The 22466-nt window shown below is 36.2% G+C and overlaps 2 protein-coding genes across 3 annotated transcripts in view; one reads left to right on the top strand and one right to left on the bottom strand.

Moving 5' to 3' along the window:
- The window catches only part of LOC127444881 (WD40 repeat-containing protein SMU1-like), a 21396-nt gene extending 8746 nt beyond the window's left edge, over window positions 1–12650 (top strand). The window contains exons 8-13 of the mRNA XM_051704497.1: window positions 1270–1386; window positions 3273–3400; window positions 7000–7126; window positions 7209–7376; window positions 8437–8589; window positions 11071–12650. Of these exons, the coding sequence (XP_051560457.1) occupies window positions 1270–1386; window positions 3273–3400; window positions 7000–7126; window positions 7209–7376; window positions 8437–8589; window positions 11071–11169 (792 nt within the window). The 3' untranslated portion in view covers window positions 11170–12650. The remainder of the gene's footprint in view (window positions 1–1269; window positions 1387–3272; window positions 3401–6999; window positions 7127–7208; window positions 7377–8436; window positions 8590–11070) is intronic.
- LOC127444886 (dnaJ homolog subfamily A member 1-like) lies at window positions 12293–22466 on the bottom strand. Of its 2 annotated transcripts, none has more exons than XM_051704504.1 (9): window positions 22185–22437; window positions 21799–21952; window positions 21038–21218; window positions 19155–19259; window positions 18715–18942; window positions 18497–18611; window positions 16102–16217; window positions 14108–14208; window positions 12293–13810 (listed from the first exon to the last, which is right to left on the bottom strand). In XM_051704504.1, exons 2-9 carry the CDS (start codon window positions 21928–21930, stop codon window positions 13586–13588), a joined length of 1203 nt encoding a protein of 400 aa, XP_051560464.1. In that variant the 5' UTR covers window positions 21931–21952; window positions 22185–22437; the 3' UTR covers window positions 12293–13585. The 2 variants fall into 2 exon arrangements, with proteins under 2 accessions (XP_051560464.1, XP_051560465.1); XM_051704505.1 differs by having other exon boundaries at window positions 12294–13810; window positions 22355–22466.

Genomic DNA, 22466 nt, shown 5'->3' with positions numbered 1-22466 from the left:
AACACATGACCGCCCATGTTAACACATCCAAAAAAATATTGAGATTACAGTTACGCCTGATGCAATTAACTAATCACAAATAGTGTAAATGATAGCATTTAATTTAGATCTACTCCCATTGCATTGAAAGTTTCTATTTTCAACACATTTTTCACCATGCTTGAGTGTTTTTTATCAATCACAGATATGTTAATGATGTGCATGAATGCAGTGGCGAATCAGATGTATTTAAATTAGTGTATAGGTCTATCAGTTATGATAACCTGTCCTAATGAGTGATTTTTAGGCAGTTTGATGCACAAATGTGTGTTTTGTGTAGTTGAGGAATATAGGCGTCTCCCATCAAATATTTTTGCATAAATTTGACTGATAGTGCGTTGCATCAGCAGTCTCAGAGACATGTGTTCTCCTCGTGTGTTGCAACCAGGAAGTATTCACGTTCACAAAATCAACTATTAGCGCAATTCGAATAGTCCATTTCCCCTCTAAGATTACATTTTACCCATGGTTAGGTTTGGGGGTGCAGTTAGTCAAAATATGCATTCCTCTTCACTGTATTATAGCATTTACTACAAACTATACTTTTAAAAACACTTCCTGCTTTGGCCACTGGGGGCAGTCGTTCAAATCTCAGTAAGCACAGACCAAGTTTAGCTGAAGAACTTTTGCCAAATGTTGCAGAATTAACAGTGAGATCATTATGCCTGATCACACAGCTCAAGAACATAATCTCCTTGGCACATTGAAGCGTTAACATGCATGATCTGTCCTAGGCCTGTTTTGTGGGGGCAAAAATATATTTTCATATTTAGTGTGTCTTAATTTCTCTGTCAGGAGTGCCTGGGTTTCTTCTTAATCCTCAGTGGTATAGAATATGGGTCACCCCAACACTCTATGACGTCTATCAGGTGGAGTCAAAGCAAGTTGGGGCCAAAAATAAATCCTGCCCTTTTCTCAAACATGGACTTCCACCACTAATGGAGTGTACAGTATAAGACTCAAAATAATGCAGCTTTGTGGCTGTTTGGAAGAATATGTTATCAACGTGGTTCTTCAATTTATTAGACTTAAACAAAAGTGACATTCCATCACTGCCTAAATATATTATGTGGGTCTCCTTTTTAAAAGTAAATATAATTATGTGTGAATACACTTCAATTCTGATCATTTTTTATATGATTTAATGGATTATTTTACCATAGTTTGTCTGTGGTTGAATCTTTTGTGTGACTGTTTGCCTCTGACTGTGGCTGTGTCTCTTGTGTATAGGATCTGAAGTACCAAGCTCAGGATAATTTCATGATGATGGATGAGGCTGTGCTGTGTCTGGCAGTCAGTCACGACTCAGACATAATCGCCTCTGGAGCACAGGATGGGAAGATACAGGTAAGGCTATCACTCCCACTCCTAGCATCTAAATTCGTCCACTGGCAAAATGTAATCTTCTAAAGTTCTTACTTTACTATTTTACTTTGAGTATTGCATGTGGATGTTGTACAATACATTATACTATAATACCGTATTAAGATAAATAAAAGGTAGAACATCAACCTATATGCTTAGTTTCTAGCTGATCTACAGAGACATGATCACCCTTGTCACATAGTAAAATTAAAAAAGTTTTTCTTATTACCTTACAAAGTCGTACTGGACAAAGTTTAATGAGTTATTTTTTTCTTTTCAAATTAAATTTTTTTTTCTCTCTCTTGACTCCTACTTCTCTAGTGTACTGAGACATGAGCATGGCTGCTGTGTGTATTCTCCATTTCACTTTTTGATTTGTAACTAGTAGCACCTATAAAAAAAAAATTCTACAGCAAAAAGTTTTCACAAAAAATTTATGTTCTCATATGGGGGCAGCGGGACTAAGTTGTGAAATTTTAAATAATACCAAGCTAAAAAAAGATTTATTTTTTTTATCAAATTGTTTATTATGTTTCCAGGAGTGTTGGTTATTCATATTTTTGAGACGTTACAGACATTACAGCTGATTTTCTGTAAAGCTGCTTTGGAACAATGTGGGAAAGCACAAATAAAAAACTAAACAAATACAATTATTTGACTTATGTTCAGTGTTTTTTTTTTTCTACTTTGGCAACAATCTCAATGTTCTCTCTTTGCTCTGTCAAACAAACAAGTGATAGCATTTTACCAATCAGAAATAAGTATTATTAATTCTGATACAAATAATGATCTGCATCATCCAATAACTGCCAACCATGTTAAAATTAATTTATTCATTATAAATTCTAAACATCATCTGCAGCCTGAAACTGACCTTTTGGTCAGATGTTGGGAGTGAATGCACTTGGTTGCATATGAAAGCTGTAGGATGCTCCCTTGCTATTTAGTGAATGACTTTACCTCCAGTGTGCTGTCTGTTTGCACTGGTCTCAGAACAGTTCAAAATGCACCTTATTTTCATCCTAATTCCATACAAAGCCTCTGAAAGCAATATTTTTATTCTCAATGTAAAAATGCACAGTAAATATAGGATTTCTAATAAAAAACTATCGTGAGTATTGTGAAAAAAAACTAGCGCTATTCTCCACTATAGTGGTCACTGTGTTTAACAACATGCGTTTCGTGATAAATCACTCAAATAAAAAAAAAAAATTGCCTATCAGATGAAACTGGAGACTTTTGACTCAAACAGGTTTCAATGGAAAAACATAATTAGGTTTTCTTGCCAGATGCATTTTTTTGGCGTTTCTCCCAAAGACAAACTCTGCTGAGATCAGTGCCATATTGTTTTGTCACATGACTCCATGCGTCAAAAGTTTAACCCTTTACTGACAGCCCAGATTCTTCTGAACTGAAACCAGTTGGTTTAAATTAAATTATACATAATGTATTGCGACGACAAAACGCAGTCCACGAGGAAGGACACGGGGTCGCACGAAGCTAGTACAGCTTGAGGCATTTTAAAGATATTGTAAGAGACCTCAGTCTCAGGGGGTAGTAGGTCTGAAGGCAGAGCTTAGTTAAAGCCCTTATAGCTTAAATATTAAGTCTTTTAATCACACTGCATCTAATTACAGTTGTGACTGCAATCCTTCCTGAACATGCAGAAAAGTAGAGCACTACAAGCACCATATGGCCTCCTCTATGTACACTTTTGTTCTAGCGTGATGATCTTACATTAGCATATAGGAAACCATGTTGGGTTGTGATCTTGATGTAATATTTCTGGCAGCACAGGTCTAAAAATATAAGAAAAGAAACCATTTATCTTCTGTCATGTGATATGATGTATCACTTTGTTATTCCAGATTTGGAGAATTCACAATGGGCAATGTCTACGCAGATTCGAGCGAGCCCACAGCAAAGCGGTCACCTGTCTCTGTTTCAACAAGGACAGCAGCCAAATATTAAGTTCCTCCTTTGACCAGATCATCAGGTTAAACATCCTATTATATTTACAAACCTTATTTAATTTACAAATCTTGTTACATTTCAGCCGCTTGTTGCACTATGATTTCTCTACTTTCATGCTGTCATAATTGGTGTTCTCTTTATGATTGTATAGTTGACATGAAATAATTTTGGGAAAGTTAACATGTCCCTGCAATGTGACATGCTATACTCCATCTACAACTATATTAAACAGCTTTTTCCTCATTCTTTTATCATCATTATGCACATAGCTTTTTTGACCTTCTATTAACTTGTTAAACCCTAATGCATTTTTGCACTGCCACCTGCAAATTATCACACTCAAATTAAAGAAATAACACAATTCAGACATACTGTGGACTAATTGCAAAACATTGGTCTAATGTTTTTCAGAAAACCCCCCAAATAAAAAAGACTCCAATAATTCATAAATAATATTGTGTGTTTATATTCTTATGATAAACAAAGTTTTTTTTTTTTTTGTCCAAATCCATGATTTGTAAGCATGTAATTCTGGTTCTGTTTACTCTGTCGCACTTTGAAAAGTCTTATTTCATTTTACTAGATGGCAGCAAGCACTAGACATTTTTTTTTCTCTATCACATTCCATCACAATATACAGATCTGAAATGTAGGTGGCGCTCTAACACATTTTAGCCCTCACAGATGTGCTCGTCCATAGACATTCAGCCTCATTTTCAGTTTATGCACCACTCTCATTGTTTCATCGTTTCATTATTTCATCATAACTCGGCCTCTGAGTGGACTAGAAGCTCAATCTAGGTGTCATTAGAAAGCTTAGATCCTCATGTTTGCGATGATATATATAATATTTTAGCATCAATAAGAAAAATGTATTTTCATGATGATTTGTTAGGCATGCTTTTCCTGCTGGATGGCATATTTCATGTTCTGGACATCTAAGATATAACATTGGATTATTCAGCCAACCAAGCTCACAGACAAGTAAAAAAAAATGGCTCATTTTTTAGACAGCTGCCTAAGATAAAAGCAGATATAAAGTTTTTAGCTATGTGGGGCTTACAGCAGCAATGATCGGTGCAATAAAAATACGTATGTACTTGTTTACTTAAATCATGTTTTATTTTGTGATTCTTTTGAAAATCTTTCAAACTACAGTCACATTCCTGAGAATGAGAGCCTTTATTTGATATATGGCTTGTCCATTTAAGTGCCATGTGAAAAAATATTTCTACCTCATTACCTCTAGAGGCGCTAATTTGCGATGCAAATTTTTTCAGGGCTTATTTTGTGTGACATATATGGAAAAGTGATGGTATTTTTTGAAAAGTTCGGATTCTAAACTTTCAAATAATACCTCATATGCCTGACCAATGTATACGGGGACTTTAACGTTTTAAGTGTCAAATTTATTTGTGATATAGCGCCCCTTGTGGACCTGCCGGCGGGACCATAGAGTTTAATTGACAGGCTTCATCTAAAATGGTTCCTTCATACTGAAAAAAAAAAAAAACACTTAAAAGAACAAGTAAAGGCAGAAAATGGATTTAATATGGTGAGAAAAGGAGACTGAAAACCTGGAAATATCAGGGAATTTTAAAATTGTGTTTTTCAGGCCTGAAAAAGTCATGGAAATTGATAAAATCTTAAATTTCAGTGAAAATTCATGGAAATTTTCTGTAGTGAATATAATTTTTTCTATTTTTTCCCTGCTATAAAATAATTCAAATAATTACATTTTCCAAACTGTCAGTGAATTGTTCTTTTGAGTCAGTGCTTTTCAATGATTTTATTGAAATGGGTCACACATCGGTGTAAAAGATTCTTTAGCAAATTGGTCTGAATCAAAATGATTAAAAATCTGTATCCAGAAATCACTAATGCCTGGAAAGATTATAGAAAAGCCATGGAAAATAATTGGGCTGATATGTTGTAGATATCTCGATGTAAAATGCCTAATACCTATACTGCAGATTGGCTTTCTTTGTGTACTTGGTCTTGTTATGGTTTTAGCAGCTCCAACAGTTATTGTCATTTATAAGACAAATTATCATTTTGTAGCTGCATTTACCAGATGTGACATCGGTTGTTTACCCATTTTTATTTAATTGTATTGATGTTCTCATTTGCTTAGCAGAAAAACACAAAGGACTTATGGCTGAATTGCTGTCTTTTTAGGGATCATATTTCTTTTATGTATTTTTTTTTTTTTACGAGAAAAAAACAAAAAAACTCGGATCATAAGAATATTATATCAAAATGATTATCTGTTGCTATGCTATTATCAGCGCCAGAACAGTAGGCTACCTTAATGAAATGTTTTGCCAAGGTTACTTTGTAGATAGAGGGCAGAGGAGGAGGAAATGTTAAATCATAGCCTGGGTGTTAAACATCATTAGGAATATTCCATCACATGCCCAGACCCAGTGTTTCTCTCCCTCTCTCTCAGACCTGACTGCAATACTTTCAAGGCTGGGTGTCATTTCTAGGTGCTCGTGGTGCATGTGGGTGGAAAGAAGCATGATTGGTCACGTGCAGGCGAGAAAGAGAGAGTGTGCACACACAGATAATGTATTTCTGCTCCTTGCTCAGCAACCCAAGCAGGCAATAGGGGCTGACTGAGGCAGACGTTTTGTTATTGCAACTCCTAAGTCGAAATTGGGGGGGGAGTGCTCTGCAATTGGCCCCTTATTTATACATACTAGCTCCTCCCCCTTTGCATTGAATTGGATTTATGCTGTCTGTAGAGTGTGAAGGAGACACGTGAATGCCAGCCTGGCATTACAGATGATGTACTGTATATGGTTGGATTGTTTTTTTTTTTTTTTTAATTGGGATTTTACATAACATGTTTCCGGTGAAACAATAGTTGCCATTTTTAGCTTTAAAACATGCATGCTTTGTTTATTTTTTGTCTTTTTTTTTTTTTTCTTAATTTTATGTTTTCGGGTACATTTGTTGAAAAGTGTCACATTTGAGAGGTTTTGAAAGTGCACATTACAAAAGACTATGTAGTAAGTGCATCATAATGGATTAGATGTATTAGGAATATTCCGACACATGCCCATTGCCAACACCCAAAATCTCTCTCTCTCTCTCTCTCTCTCTCTCAATCTTCACTGCAGTACTTCAGACTATTCATCAGTGCTAAACGCTCATGGTGCATATGTGTGGTATCTCACGTGCATGAGAAACAGAGATGATTTCATTAAAGATATTAGAATCACGTTGTAGGTTGAAGACAAAGCTAGTCATTTTGCTGTATTCTCCTATTATGACCTTAATGGGTTAGTTTACCCCAAAATAAATATGTTATTCATGTGAGGTCTTTCCAAACTAGCATGATTTTTCAGCATTTGGCAGATTGTTGAGTATGTGGAGCTTTAGTCACTATTCACTTTCATTTTGAATCTTTTCCAAAGAAAGTGGCTGACTGGTCATATGGGTTTGAAACAAAATGAGGGCTGGTAAATTATGAAAGTATTTTCATTTTTGGTTGAACTAACCCTTTTTTAAAAAAAATCTAGCTTTTGATTGTCTCTCCTTTTCTTGATTCAAACTTCCTTGCCCATTGCCTCTGTATACATTTACAATTTCGAATTTCTGGATTTGTTTGATCAGACTCCATGGTTTGAAATCAGGAAAGACACTGAAGGAGTTTAGAGGCCATACCTCTTACGTAAATGACGTTATCTTCTCACACGATGGCCACCATGTCATTAGTGCATCGGCGGATGGCACAGTAAAGGTAAGTGTTTATACTGTGGTAAACTTCACATTGTATGCATTTGATATTTGTGGATCTCCTCACTTAGTTGTCTCTTTATCAGATCTGGAACATGAAGACAATGGATTGTACCCACACAATAGAAACACCTGACATTCCTGAGGGTAAAGACATCACTGTTAACAATGTTGTGCTCGTTCCGAAGACCCCTGAGCACTTTGTGGTGTGCAACAGGACCAACACGGTGGTTGTTACGAACATTCATGGCCAGGTGAGAACAAAGATTGGCAGACATTTGATGCTACATAACTGACGTATAGGAAAATTCTTTGGACCCAGCTAAATATTTAATCAACATGATTTGTGGCATAATGTTGGTTACCACATAAAAATATTTGGACCTTTTCTTTAAAAAAGGTTCAAATCGATGTTACAGTAAGGCACTTGCAATGCAAGTGAATGGGGCCAATATTTTGAGGGTTTAAAGGCAGAAATATGACGCTTTTCAATCTATAAAAGCACTTACATTCATTCATCTGTTAAAAATGGTGTATTATTTGAGCTGAAAAATAATACTTTTAAATAATAATTTTTTACAGTCGTTTTAAGGTTTTTGGGTTTACAACTTTACATCGTTATGGCAACAAAGTTGTAAATTTGGATATGACTTTATATAGATAAGGTAATTAAGTGAATTTTATTACTCTAAAATCATATTAACACACATATTGCTTACAGTGGCTACACTTTTTAAACAGTGAGTATTTTAAAGTTAAAGGTCTGGCACCGTTCACTTCCAATTTAAGTGCCTCACTGATACTTCGATTTTTGCTCCTCTTTTTTTTTTTTGTTAAGGACGGACAGGTTGAAATCAGTTTTTGTGGTAGTCAAGTACACACATCTTATAGACTACTTATTTGGTGCTTTTATTTTAGGGTGAACTTGGCACCAATTTACGCCATTTTTGCATAAGAAACCGTGGTTAATTGCTAAATGTTGAACAGAAGTTTTAGTGATGTTTGATTCTGTATTATCAAATTGTGGGAATCAAAAAGCACCAGCTTAAATTTTTTGACTATGTTAAAGCACATGCACAAGCAGCAAACCTCTGTGTGTTGTGCGGTTTGCTAAAAATAGCTACATATTTTGTAATCCAACTGTCTGATGGTGTATTAGACTTGCCTTATTCGGTCGCTTTACCCACTCATTTCTCGACTCACTTGATGACTCACCCTCACATGCTTTTTTCATGCTCTGAAGCATGCCTATACCTTTTACTTCTACGCTGCACATCTTGTGCTCTCACCCCGACCCCTCCCCTTCTCTTCCAGGTTATGAGGAGTTTTTGTTCAGGCATAAGAGAGAAGGCAGACTTTGTGTGCTGCACGTTGTCTCCGCGTGGAGAGTGGATTTATTGCGTGGGAGAGGACTATGTGCTGTACTGCTTCAGCACCATCACGGGCAAGCTGGAGAGAACCCTCACGGTACAGTCCGCCCTCACAGCATGTGCTGCAAAGCAATGAGATATACAGCCTTTAAATTTTTGTTTAACTTCGGTGAAGTTTGATAAGTTCACAGTTGGAAGAAGTTGCCTTCTCTGTATTCGATTGGCTATGCACACATTTTGAAAGAAAGATTGTTGGTAAAAAGTTTTTAAAAGTCTGAAGTTTTTAAGTCTGAACACTTGCTTGCTTAAAGGATTAGTCACCAAAATTCTCTCATAATTTACTCACCCTCATGCCTGCCCAGATGTGTATGACTTTCTTTCTTCTTCAGAACACAAATGAAGATATTTAGAAGAATATTTCAGCTCTGAAGGTCCATAAAATGCAAGTGAATGGGTGCCAAATTTTTGAAGCTCCAGAAAGCACGTACTGTATAGCCATCATAAAAATAATCAGTTCGACTCCATTGGATTAATTCATGTCTTCTGAAGCGAAACCCTAGGTGTGTGTAAGAAATGGATCAATGTTTTTAACTAAAAATTCAGAAGAGTCGAGGTCAAGCGCGTTGGCAAGTTCACGTGAGAACTGATGCGTGAAATACATAAAAAAACGGAAGCGCAGCGTTGTTTACAAAAGAGGAGCATAGAGAATCATAAATAGATGTCTCATTCAGCTGGCTTGAATGTGTCAACTGCGGCGCCATCTCGGAACAGTGAAAAAGGAGAGCTGTTTGAATCCGTTTGAATGCAAGTGATAGAGTGGGGAGATGAATCAGCTGCTAATAAAGGATCTACGTATGTATATCTATGCAGAGGAGGCTTTTGCGCTTACGTCACACGAGAGGCAGTTTGAACTCACCCTCATCAACGTAAAAACCACAAGCTGGCCGGAAGCAAACATTTTTTGTAAAAACAAATTTTTTAAAATATTGATCTATTTCTTACCCACACTTAGCGTTTCACTTCAGAAGACATTAATTAGACCAATAGAATCGTATGGATTATTTTTATAATAGTTATATGTACTTTTTGGTGCTTCAAAAAGTTGACACCCATTCACTTGCATTTTATGGACCTACAGAGCTGAAATATTCTGTTAAAAATCTTCAGTTGTGTTCCGCTGAAGAAAGACAGTCATACACACCTTGAATGGCATGATGGTAAGTAAACTATGAGAGAATTTCCATTTTTAGGTGAAATATTTGTTTAATGCTTTGCCTCTAATTAAGACCAGTGAACAGAATCAGATAAAGGTGGTGTCCAAAAATTTGAGCCCATGTTGAAAACCTGAGATACAAAATCCTATTTAAATCTGGAAATAAACAAGAACTTATGACATTTTTCTATTTAGAAACATGTAAAAAAAAAGAATTGAGACAGCCTTAGAATGTTTTGACAGTGCAATTAATTATATTAAAAATATTGCGGTATAAAAAAATCACACATCTAATCGGACCACCATAATTAGGAATTTTCCTACCAACGGAGCAATTCCAGTTTGAAGTGCCACCTGCCAGTCAGCTGGGGGCAGTAAGCGCAGCTCCAGCTGTACAACGTGCAGCTGTACAGGCAACAAACCAGGGGTCTCCATAAGCATTTTTTAAAGTTTCAAACTACATTTAACTTGACACAGCATCCTAAAAATGCTGTGTTTATGGTTAGAGAAGCTGAAAGCCAGTAAAATGCAACACAGCCACAGTGAGATGCACCAAAAACGTTTGTCTGACGTATGTACAAACAGAACACAAGAACGCATCCTGTCTACCTCAGACACATTGATGTGAACTATAGGCCAGTGATAGGCTTATGTTTAATGATATAGAAATAGTCTCTTTAGGTCACTTTGGATAAGAGTCTGCCAAATGCATAAATGTAAATCATGCTGGAATAACATGGATCAGGTTTTCACACAAACATGTGGAGTCCATGCCAGCTTGAGTGCAAGCTGTCATTAAAGGAATGTTTCGAGTTCAGCACAAGTTAAGCTCAATCGATAGCATTTGTGGCATAATATTGATTACCACAAAAATATATTGCGACTCATCCCTACTTTTCTTTAAAAGAGTAAAAATCGAGGTTACATTGAGGCACTTACAATGGAAGTGAATAGGGGCCAATTTTTGGAGGGTTTAAACACAGAAATGTGAAGCTTATAATTTTATAAAAGCACTTTCATTAATTCTTCTGTTAAAAAGTAAGTGCCTCACTGGATTTATTTATTTTATTTTTTTTTAAAAGAGAGACTTTTTTGTGGTACTAAACATTGTCACAAATGCTGTCGATTGAGCTTAACTTGTATTGAACCCAGAACATTCCTTTAAAGCAAAAAGGGGACATACAAAATACCAAGCAATTCTGAAATTCATGCTAATTTTTCAATTAAAAAAGAAGCTAAATAGATGCTGTCACTAGTGGTCTCACTTCAAATTTTGGACCCCACTCTCGGTATATTGAGAAATTTATGACGGAATTTTCCTGATTTAAATAATAAAATACGTGCATTTGTGTACTTCACCCACAGGTACATGAAAAAGATGTGATTGGCATAACTCACCACCCCCATCAAAATCTCATCGCCACTTACAGTGAGGATGGTCTGCTCAAGCTCTGGAAGCCCTGAATCCCTTCCTGCATGTTCTGGACTCTTTCACGTCTTAGAAACCATGTTCTTGTTTTGTGGTATCCTTGCATACTACATTTTTGTCTCTGCCTTTAAACGACTGCTCTGAAATTGGTTTTCCACCGAAAGCTCTGTATTCAGTATTTATCTTTTAGTTAAAATTTTCCCCACTGTACCATGAGGCTCAAAGTCAAACTTGGACCTCAGCAGTCATGAGTTGCAGGACCTCTCCATCGTCTGCAATTATCTGCATCTAATTTCCAAGTACTAACCCTTCATCTCAAGTCTCTAGTGGGAAACATAAAAACCCCCTGCATGGATGTAGTGGTCTAATCCTATTATTAAGGGCTTTGTAGTATTGTCTGTGATAATATCTGCATGCAAGATTTAGCCCTATCAAAATTAATATGGTAAATGTACTTGTTTTTTGCTGACCATTGTTGGAGTTTCACATCTTACTTGCAATTTTACAGTATATGATTTCTTTGATCAATGTGAGCAAAGACAAATATTCAGTGTACCTTCTCAGAAGTCTTGGATTCTTACATCTTTGTACTTGTGTACATACAGAATTCTGATGTTTAGAATTCATATGATACAATTTTGTTTTGATACTAATGGTTTAGTGTGTTTTAACACTTGACCCAGCATATCTACTTATACTGCATGCAAGTGAACACATTATGCAGATATTGCAATACTGTATGGGAGTTATCTGTATGGTTTGTAGTATGATAATTACAGATTATTTTTATTAAGGGTATTCACAATTTTTTTTTAAGATTGGTATATGTTTTACAGTGTAAGTCTCATAGTATCTTACAGTGCTGGTAAATAGTGTGCTAATATTGCTGCAGTTCAGTTCAAATTTAGCATGAATAAGCCATGACAGTCTTTTCATTGGGTGTCAATTGCTTGATTTTTGCAGTAGATATCCAATAAAGATGTAGATACATTGATACAAGATCATACATCTTTTTGACTTGATTGCGTACCCCTGCTCTATACAGTGTGCCCAACATCCAGTCGCCCAAACCAGAAAAATACAAAAAAGGGACCAAATGAATAACATTGTTACATTTAATTTATAAATAGAACTACAAATGCAAAGTTATTGGTCATAATTACACTTTTTACAATTATTCTTCAAAGACAGCACAGATAATAGCATTATCATATAAAAGACTTTTCTGCTGGGAGAAATGAGACAAGAAAAACAAAATAATAGGGGGAATCATGAATTTTCTGCAAAGTTATACAAGTTGGCTGCAAAACACTTTAAAAAAAAAATTAGTTTTATTTTTTTTACAATTTTGTCTAAGTTGAATGTAATTATAATTTAATGAATTATAATTATCTTTATATAATTTCATTATCTTAAATTCAAAGACAAGTTACCAAAAAAGATTTGAATGTTTTCTCCACTGTTGATTAAACTGTAAAAAATGCAACTTAAATAGGTTTCTTTAAAAAAAAAACAATCTTGGCATTTATTGTCTCCGACAGGATTAAATGAAAAGTATGTGGTTGTGATGTGAAATGTTGATATTTGGCCATATACTAAACTATAAACAACATGCAAGTGTTTTAACAGTAGTAACAAAATTAAACAATAGCACTATTTACAAAATAAAGCTTTTTGAGTTACCACTTCACCAGTTTGCCATTATTTTGAACTTAAACATTTTTTATTTTTATTAGAAGCACTGACAATTTTAAGTGCGACCTTAAACCTTCAAGTTATTTCCTGTATTAATAGTTCAAATAGTTTGAAAAAAACAATTTAGCATTCAGCTGGCAGCTCATAGAAAACATCCAACATTATCAAGATCAACATTATGATTAACATCATGATCTTGCATGTAACCTACAATTAAATGACAATAAACAAAATGCAACACAGATTCTCATGGTTTGTCAAACTGACAAGACAAAATTAAACTTGCCCTTGGTTGTGTCCGCTGAGTCAGGAAACTTCAGACGTCTGAGACAGAAATGGAAAAAAAAAAAGCCGAAAATTATTCCTTTTCAAATCGAATTAAAACCAAAATGGGATGATGAGATTCTGGAATAATGGCACAAACTACTTGGCTGAATGCCCCCTCGTTTTTAAAATGCTACACACATTTCTATAAAATCTCCTTCAATCCTCCATGGCACTAGTCTTACAACTCTTACTGCTTGATGTCATTTTATAGATCCTCTCACTTTTTCACAATTTATCATCAGCTCCACATTTTGGATGGGAACATTGTATCAAACAATGGCATAAGAGATCGGCACTAAGAGGTCTTATTCTAGGCACAGAGCTAGTTGAGAGGTAATGACAATTATTTCCTATTGGTCCTTTTTATTTTCTTGTGTTCCGGCAGAGGTGGCATTTGTTGTTTAACTGAGGGTAAAAGAAAAGGAATCTCTATGAGGTTTGGCACTGTACACCTCCACCAGTGTAAAAGTCTTTCTCCTCTATATAGTGGTAATGACGACGCTCATGGGTCAGGTCACAGTCTTCAAGGTCTGCATAGATATAGAGGTCATCATCCATGCCATCAGGCTCAGTATTTGCTTGTTTTTCAGGTAGGTATCGCTCTAACTTCTTTAGTTTGTCCAATGGGAGGAAGTTCTCTTCAGGGAAGACGACCTTGAAAAGATCATTTACATAAGAGTACACACTAATTATTATTGTGAGTGAGAAGAGAAATAACATGACAGTGGAGAAGTACTGGGAGATAAAGCTAAAGAAAAATCTGTATATTAAAGACTTTTAATGATATTATAAATATTCCTCAGTATTTATATATTTGATAAACACACACAGTATGTTGCCAAGCACTACTGTGGAGACCCATACCTTTTCATATAAAATCAAAATAATTTAATGGTTTGATTAACAAACTACTTCAAGTAAAACAAATGAATGTTAAGAATTCGTACTCACACTGAAAAGAATAATGAGTCTTCCTTTCTCAAATGGCTGACGGTGCACAGGCATCCCTTCATTCAGAACACATTTCTTATCTCCAGGTCTGATCAACTCCCCTACTCATAAGACAAAGAAAGAGAGAAGATTTGCTCTACACATCAACAATAGCTTTTGTAATCTGTTGCATCAGCTTTGACCAAGATCTGACTATGGGTTAAACTGACTATAGGTTAAGATCAACAATAAGTTCAAGTTAGAATCTCAACTGATAAGATATGACTCTAGAGTTAGGATGTTTCTGTAATATGACCACAGAAGCCCAAAGAACCAGCGAATGATAAGAAAGCAGATACTCTCCCTATGTAGACACAGTCTGGATGGACTACAAGAAACAATAGCTAAAGTTACACACACAAACACACACATCCCTAAATATCTGGTGGTACAGGCCTACAAGCCATTAAAGGCCACTGCACACTTCCTACGCGATCGAAGAACGAACGGGTGAGACATAATTTAGAGCAAAGTCTGGCCAAAAAAGAAGGTGTTTTTAAGTTCATTTAGGTGGTTCGTAACAGCTCGCCAGGGTGAACTTTCAGGAAAACTTCTTATCGGCTGCTAAACATCTTACTGCCATTGGTCCAAGTCATCAGTAGGTGTGACCTGGAGCTCAGCATATAAAACTCTTTTGTTTTATATGCTGCTTCACTCATGTCCGATTGCAGCTGAAAGCCATTCGCCAATAGTAAGGTATTCCTATCATAATTTTTTTGTCTGTATTCTATCCATTAACATTCTTTATTCACCCATCTTTGCCATAGTATCAGTGTCATAAATTACAGAGTGTAATCTGCGCATACTATGGCCATGTAAAGCATGTTGGCGCATTAGCACCATAACTGCAAAAGGTGCAGATTACAAATGACATATTATATACTGCATATACAGTAAACTCACCGAGCACTTTATTAGGAATATCTGTACACCTACATATTCATGTGATTATCTAATCAGCCAATCGTGTGGCAGCAGTGCAATGCATAAAATCATGCAGATATGGGTCAGGAGCTTCAGTTAATATTCACATCAACCATCAGAATGGGGAAAAATTGGATTTCAGTGAATTCGACCGTGGCATGATTTGTGGTGCTAGACGGGCTGATTTGAGTATTTCTGTAACTGCTGATCATGCTGAGTTTACTCAGAATGGTGCCAAAAAAAACACACACAAAAACTTCCAGTGAGTGGCAGTTCTGCAGCTGGAAATGCCTTGTTGATGAGAGAGGTCAAGGAGAATGGCCTGACTGGTTTGAGCTGACAGAGGGGCTACGGTAACTCAGATAACCGCTCTGTACAATTGTAGTAAGCCGAATAGCATCTCCGAATGCGCAACACGTTGAACCTTGAGGTGGATGGGCTACAACAGCAGAAGACAATGTTGGGCACTTTATTAGGAACATAGTGTTCATAATAAAGTGCTTGGAGAGTGTATATCACTTTAAATCATCAATGAGTAGTTAAACACTGATCTCATGTGAATTCTACTCATAGAATGAAACATGAAGTCATTGATAAGATTTTAATCTCATAGTAGTTGATGTTTTACATGTAAAGACTAGCGTCCTCATATTTAAATATACCTCTAAACGCCTCCCCCAGTGGTGTGGTGGGTGTCTAAATATTCGCAAACAGAATATCGTTGCTCAGCTTTTTCAAACTTTTTTTTGGCTCTGAGCAAAGAAGGTAGAAGCACCTCGCCTTGATTATGGCAACATCCCACAGCATTAAGGATGCTTGTGGGTCTCTGGAGTAGGCAACTGCAAAAAGATATTTGCACCGTCTGCAAATGTGACGTACTTTTTAAACAGCTGTCTTGCGACCTCCTGCATATAGATGTCATGACTCAATGATCCACCAACAGTGACCAGTGTAGATGACCCAACAACGGTGCTGTTGTTAAACTGAAACCTGCATGTAATGCTTGCACCCTAGAATGTAGAAGAGTTTACCTGGATGGGATGTGATGAGTATAGTTCTTTTGTCCAGTGTTTTAATGGGTTTTTGAAAACCACATAATGACTCGACCAACTGTAGCTCCATGCTCATGATGAGGTCCTCTCCTTGTCTGAAACAAGGAATATATTTAAATATTTTTCTTAATACTGACACATTCTGCACCCCAATTACCTTGCCTGAATGACCATGTATTGTGTCAGATTGTAAGACGCTAAAACAAAAATAATGAGACTGTACTGCCCTCTGCAGGATACTGAACTACCTACAATACAATCAATGATGCTACTCAAATGTATGTAAAAAGAACCAGTGCTCATGTAAAACTTTAGGATGTATTTTTCCAGTGTTTAAAGATAATGATGTACATATCTGATGGAGAACAAAAGTTTTTAAAACAGAATTAAAACAAAAATCAGTATAAAGCACTAAAAGTATCCAAAGGCCAATTTAAGTACTAGGATCTTCAAATATTGAAAATTGTAACCCGAATACGTTCGTTGCCTAAAACAAAACATATACACACCTAAAAGACAAAAAAAAAATAAAATAATTAAAAAAAAGATACAAGATAGCAGTTATATAGATAAGGAAGGTATAGAGTTATTTAGAAGACTAATGGGGGAATTCACTAAGAATAAATAGCGGACTTTATTTGCACATGCTGTCTGCACTGGTATAGCGCCAAATTCACATACAGGAAATATGCATATCAGACAACGCGCCCACAAAGTCCGTTCAGAATGTAATTTGCACGGCACAATTCCGATCTTGCAGGCCGGTTCTGAGCACTACATAGCGGAGGATGAAGCAGACCACCATGATCTGACACACTCTGGCAGGACTAAACAGCATCACTCACTACTGAGATCCAGACACTTGAATCATCTTTTCAACATGCCGAAAGTTGATCTGACTACACTGCACATCCGGAAATATGCCAGGCTATCACGCTCTATCACTTGATGAATTACTACTGCCGTGATTTTTGTGAATGAAGCGCAATCTATAATGAGCCTAATTAATATAGAAAGGTGCAGTGTTTGGGCAGAAAGGAATGATAATGACTTCATTTAAAGGAATATTCCAGGTTCAATACAAGTTAAACTCAATCGACAGCATATGTGGCATTATGTTGAGAATAAATAAATAAATAAATAAATAAATCAAGGTGACAGTGAGGCAATTACAATGGAAGTAAATGGGACAAATTTTTGGAAGGTTTAAAAGGCTGTAATGTGAAGCTTGTAATTTTATAAAAACATTAACATTAATTATTCAGTTAAAACTTGTGTATTATGTGAGCTGTAAAGTCATAGTTCACCCAAAAATGAAAATTCTCTCATTATTTCCCCTCATGCCATGCCAGATGTGAATGACTGACTTTCTTCAGCAGAACACAAACAAAGATTTTCAGAAGAAAAGGTCCATACAATGCAAGTGCATGGTGATCAGACCTTTGTAGCTCCAAAAATCACATGAAGGATACATAAAAATTAATCCATAAAACTCCAGTGTTTAAATCCATATCTTCAGAAGTGATATAATAGGTGTGGGTGTGAAACAGATAAAAATACAAGTCCTTTTCTACTCTAAATCTCCACTTTCACTTTTACATCTAAAAGTCACGAGGTGCATGTTTAGTTTCACTTTCAGATGTGAAAGTTAAAGTTAAATTGAAGATCGAGTAAAAAAGGACTTGAATATTATTGTTTCTCACCCACACCTATTATTTCGCTTCTGAGTCTTATGGATTAATTTTTATGTATCCTTTATGTGATTTTTGGAGCTACAAAAGGTCTGATCACCATGCATTTGCATTGCATGTACCAACAGAGCGGAGATATTATTCTAAAAATCGTTGTTTGTGTTCTGCCGAAGAAAGTAAGTCATACACATCTGGGATGGCATGAGGGTGAGTAAATGATTAGAGAATTTTCATATTTGGGTGAACTCTCCCTTTAAATCGTCATTTACCGGAATTACAGGGTTTACAGCATTATTTTGTTGTAGCAACAAAGTTGTAAAATTGGATAAAACTTTACGCAGGAAAGATTGGCAAGCGATTTCATCACACTAAAGTTGTGTTTACACACATATTGTTTTCGTCTTGTGATACAGTTAGTATTTTAAAATTTACGGATTGGCACCATTCACTTCCATTGTTAGTGCCTCACTGTAACCGAGATTTTTTTCCTTTTTTTAAAAGAGGGACAAGTCGAGATAATTTTTTGTGGTAATCAACATTATGCTATAAATGATGTCGATTGAACTTAACTTGTTTTGAACCCAGAATATTCCTTTAAACTAGATTGTGGATGAGCTGAAATCACACATGCATAACGTACGCCCTTTATGTAGCCCTACTTTTACTAATGTGGACTGCTTTACCTGGTGAAAACTGGATGTGATCTCTGATCTAAGACAATGATAATGTCTCCAGGTTCCAGGCCAGGCTCCTGGTCCCCCTCCCCATGGAAGACTATTTTCTGTCCATCTTTCATACCTGCAATAACACATGACCAACCATTAACTAAATTAACTGTAGCTAACAAAAAGGTTTTTAACAGTTCTGTGCTTTTCAAATCCTTATCTTGTCACTTCCTAACCTTTATCAATGTGCACCTCAAGAATCTTCTTCTGCCGTAGTATCTTGCGACCAGCACATGCTTTGCAGCGGTCACGGTGACCGAGTCGCTGGCCTTGCCCCTGACAGCCAGCACAGACTGTTGATATCTGCTGTACCATGCCAGGTGCTAAGTGATGTAATCGGACCTGTACACCCACCCCACGGCACAATGAACACACTTCTATCACTCCTTTACGGCCTCCACGACCTGCAGTGATAAATAAATTACATGAATAAACAATTATAAAAATAAATAAATAAATAATAAAAAATAAAAAATAGGCTTATTTATTTATTAATTCCAACTATTGAAATACTACCAGAAAAAAAAAAAAAAACATTGAGACAATTTTTTTTTGTTTTTGTAATTGTAATTAAGTGTATTTACCCATATAATTAATTTCAGTCACACACAGTTACCTTCACATTTTTCACAGATTATATTCTTCTGAACAGCCAGTTTCCTGGTGGCTCCATTATATAGGTCCTCCAAAGACACTGTCAACTGATGAACCACATTCTTTCCTGTGTATAACAACAGTAAAATATCACGTTAAGGACATATAGTTCTCTAATTTATGGCTTAACCCTAAACTTACGCAATCATATTAACTTTCGTTAGAACATTTCATTTAGGGCTGTTGATTTAATTCAGTGCAAATAATTATATAAAAAAATAACACGTTAAAAAATGTATACAATTAATCATGCCCCCTGACTGTAATAAATAATTTTCATACCATCGGAGCAATTCAAGCTTGAGGTACCACCTACATGTTTTTACGAGTCACAGTCAGCACGGGGCAGTAAGTGCAACTCCAGCAGCTGTACAGATGACAAACCACAGCAGACAGCTCAATATGAGGACGCTTTCTTGCGTTCAAACACAGCTGGATGGAGCACATCTCTGAGTGCAGGGGTTTTGAGATGTGTTTCAAATTTCAAACTACGTTTAACTTGGCAAAGCATCTTAAAAACACCGTTTATGACGCAACACATCCAAATTGAGATGCTCCAAAAGATTCCGTTTGATGAATGTGTACATGGAAGCACCCTTACAAAAGCCCTTATAGGCCTAATAAGTCTATCTCTGACAAATTGACAAATTCAGTGGCAAAATGGATTGCTGTGGACTGTAGGCTAATGATAAGCATGTTCAATGCTATGGAAATAAACAATATATTGCATTCTAAAGCAACTTTTTTATTGCCTAATAAATGCTTTACTCATCTGCCACAATAATGTAATGTATATTTAAATTAGATGAATTATTGTACTTATAATAGATTATATTTATCATTATTTAATATAATGATTTAATCATTACATATTGAATAATTTTTATTTGAGGGCCTTTCTTGGCATATATTGAAATATGCAATTAATTCTGATTAATTAATTGGCATATAATATAATTAATTCCATTAAAAATTCAGAGTGACTATTTGCACTAGGTGTAAACAGCACCTGACACACAGCGCAGCTATTTGCACTCCAATAGTCTGGTGGAAACAGAAACTGAAGACAAACTGCACCCACTAGTGTCGATGCAGTGGCGTGGAGTGTAACGACGGTGTGGATGTGCTTTTCTCGTTCGGACAACCAGAGTTTGATACTGCCTTTTGTCCCACTATTCCCCATCCTGTTTCCTGTCAACACTCTTAATATTTCCTTTAATACTACTTAAAATTATAAATAAAAATGAATGTAAAGGTTGATTGCCTTGCAATAATTTGTTCACGGTGAAGGTTGGATAATTGAGAGAAAGGTTTGATCAGGGTAAAATTAACCATGGTTTTACTACAGCAATCGTGTTTTTGGCGGAAGCCACAGATTTTTTGCAATTAACCATGGTGTTGCTACAGTAATATTTTGTTAATATAGCAACCATGTTTAATTTTATGGTTACTATAGTTTTACTACAAAATACCATGGTGATTCTATGGTTACTTTAATTTTTGTAAGGGAAGGTTAGGGTTAGGTTTAGGGGTAGGTGTAGGTTGTCTGTGGGACTCCAAATAAACACAAACATGCTGCAGTGATGCCACTATACTGTATGTTAGCATTTAATTAGTGGTGTAAATAGCATCTAACACTACTTGCACTTAGTGCAAATAGCTTCTGCCTTAATTTTATCGATTAACAGCCCTAATTTGATTATGTGAGAGAATATATGCAGTGAAAAAAACAAACAAAAAAAAAAAAAATACAAATGCAATGCTAAAAATGCAAGAAAAGCAGCATATTCACACAATCTGGTTTTAGCAGGACAACCTTACAATTAAAAGGGAAACGCAACACACCTCTTCGTTTCCTGTGAACGCGTCCCCCTCCTCCAAAGAACATGTCAAAAATGTCCATGGGGGAGCCGAAACTTGGCCCTCCACTTCCTCCCTCCTTAATCGCCTTCTCGCCGCCTCTGTCATACGCTACTCTCTTCTTAGCATCTGACAAAACCTCATACGCCTGGGAGATCTGTTTGAACTGAAGGGAGAGAATAGTTAAGGGGATGTTAAAGGTGCACTCAGTAAGCTTTTACTTCATGTCATCTTGGACTTCCACTGACACCTAGTGGCGTGGATGCAGCACCATTCAAACGCAACAGTTTTCTGTTAAAGATGCCATTGTTGAAATTAACTGTTCACAGTCAGCCATGATTCATTTAATCCATGAGTAAAAGCATCCGATAACAGGACAGTTACTGAGATTAAGGAGTAGTATTAGGCTAGTCATGTGATTCAAACATGGCTGCCCCCATGAGGGGACCCTCTCATGTAGTGGAATAAAACAGTTTTATAAGGTTACAGGTAGGACTAAAGTATTCATCTCAAGCGAGTGCTCATTATTTTATACACGTTTCAAAATTACAGTTCATTTCTTAAGGAGTAACACTTTTAAGCCTCAAACAAGTAGTAAAATAGCGAGACACTGCTCTCAAATTCAGTTTAATAACATTAGATCCACACGGAGTTAAACACATGACACCAGAGCTATCTTTTTAACAGTCTGTTATACTATAGACACTGATGACACATAAAAAAGTGCAGGTGCTGTTGAGTCTTACCCTCTCCCCCTCTGTTGGATTTTTATCTGGGTGATATTTCAGTGCCAGTTTACGATATGCTTTCTTCAGCTCTTCAGGGCTGGCATTGGGCTTTACACCCAGCATATCATAAAACCCAGTCTCTTTCACCATAGTTGCCTTCAAACTAGTAATTCTGGGCAAAAGAAACATCAAAATTGAATAGACTCTAAAGATGGCCCATATTTCAGTCGCATGATATTTTATTGGACACCAAACAAGTTAATAGAGAGCACTGACATTTATTGGTGTGAGGAACTACTTGGTAAAACGAGTATCATAATGTAATTATCAACATCAGATTTAACTTGAACAATCGCTTTAGATATTATTGATTTCAGACCTTAGCTTCGTTACTACATAGTTACCTCCTGATTATTTCAAATGCAAGCTACAGTGTCGAGCTATGTAGTGACTGTTTCTAAACAATTTGTTTTAAACAAAACCAAACAAAATTAAAATAACGCAAGAAAGTCCAGACGAACTTAATGAGATTCAAGCTATAACATTTTTTTTTTTTTAACTAAATCAGCGGTACCGTGAAATACGGTGAAATCCCTTCTCGTCTTCTGTGCAGTGTAACAATAACAAACAGCAGACTTCCAGAATCTTCCACCAGCCGTCTTAGATCTTCTTCTCGTGGAGTGTTT

The sequence above is a fragment of the Myxocyprinus asiaticus genome, chromosome 8, assembly GCF_019703515.2.
Source record: "Myxocyprinus asiaticus isolate MX2 ecotype Aquarium Trade chromosome 8, UBuf_Myxa_2, whole genome shotgun sequence".
In the NCBI taxonomy this organism is placed as follows: domain Eukaryota; kingdom Metazoa; phylum Chordata; class Actinopteri; order Cypriniformes; family Catostomidae; genus Myxocyprinus; species Myxocyprinus asiaticus.
This window is presented reverse-complemented; position numbering and strand designations above follow the sequence as displayed.

Excerpts from the sequence above, each read along its gene's own strand:
- LOC127444886 (XM_051704505.1), bottom strand. The coding sequence starts at position 21,930 with ATGGTGAAAGAGACTGGGTTTTATGATATGCTGGGTGTAAAGCCCAAT. Across the intron at positions 14,209-16,101 it reads ACTCATCACATCCCATCCAG|GGGAGTTGATCAGACCTGGA; the intron begins GTAAACTCTTCT and ends TCTTATGAGTAG. Across the intron at positions 13,811-14,107 it reads GACTCATTATTCTTTTCAGT|GTCGTCTTCCCTGAAGAGAA; the intron begins GTGAGTACGAAT and ends GATCTTTTCAAG.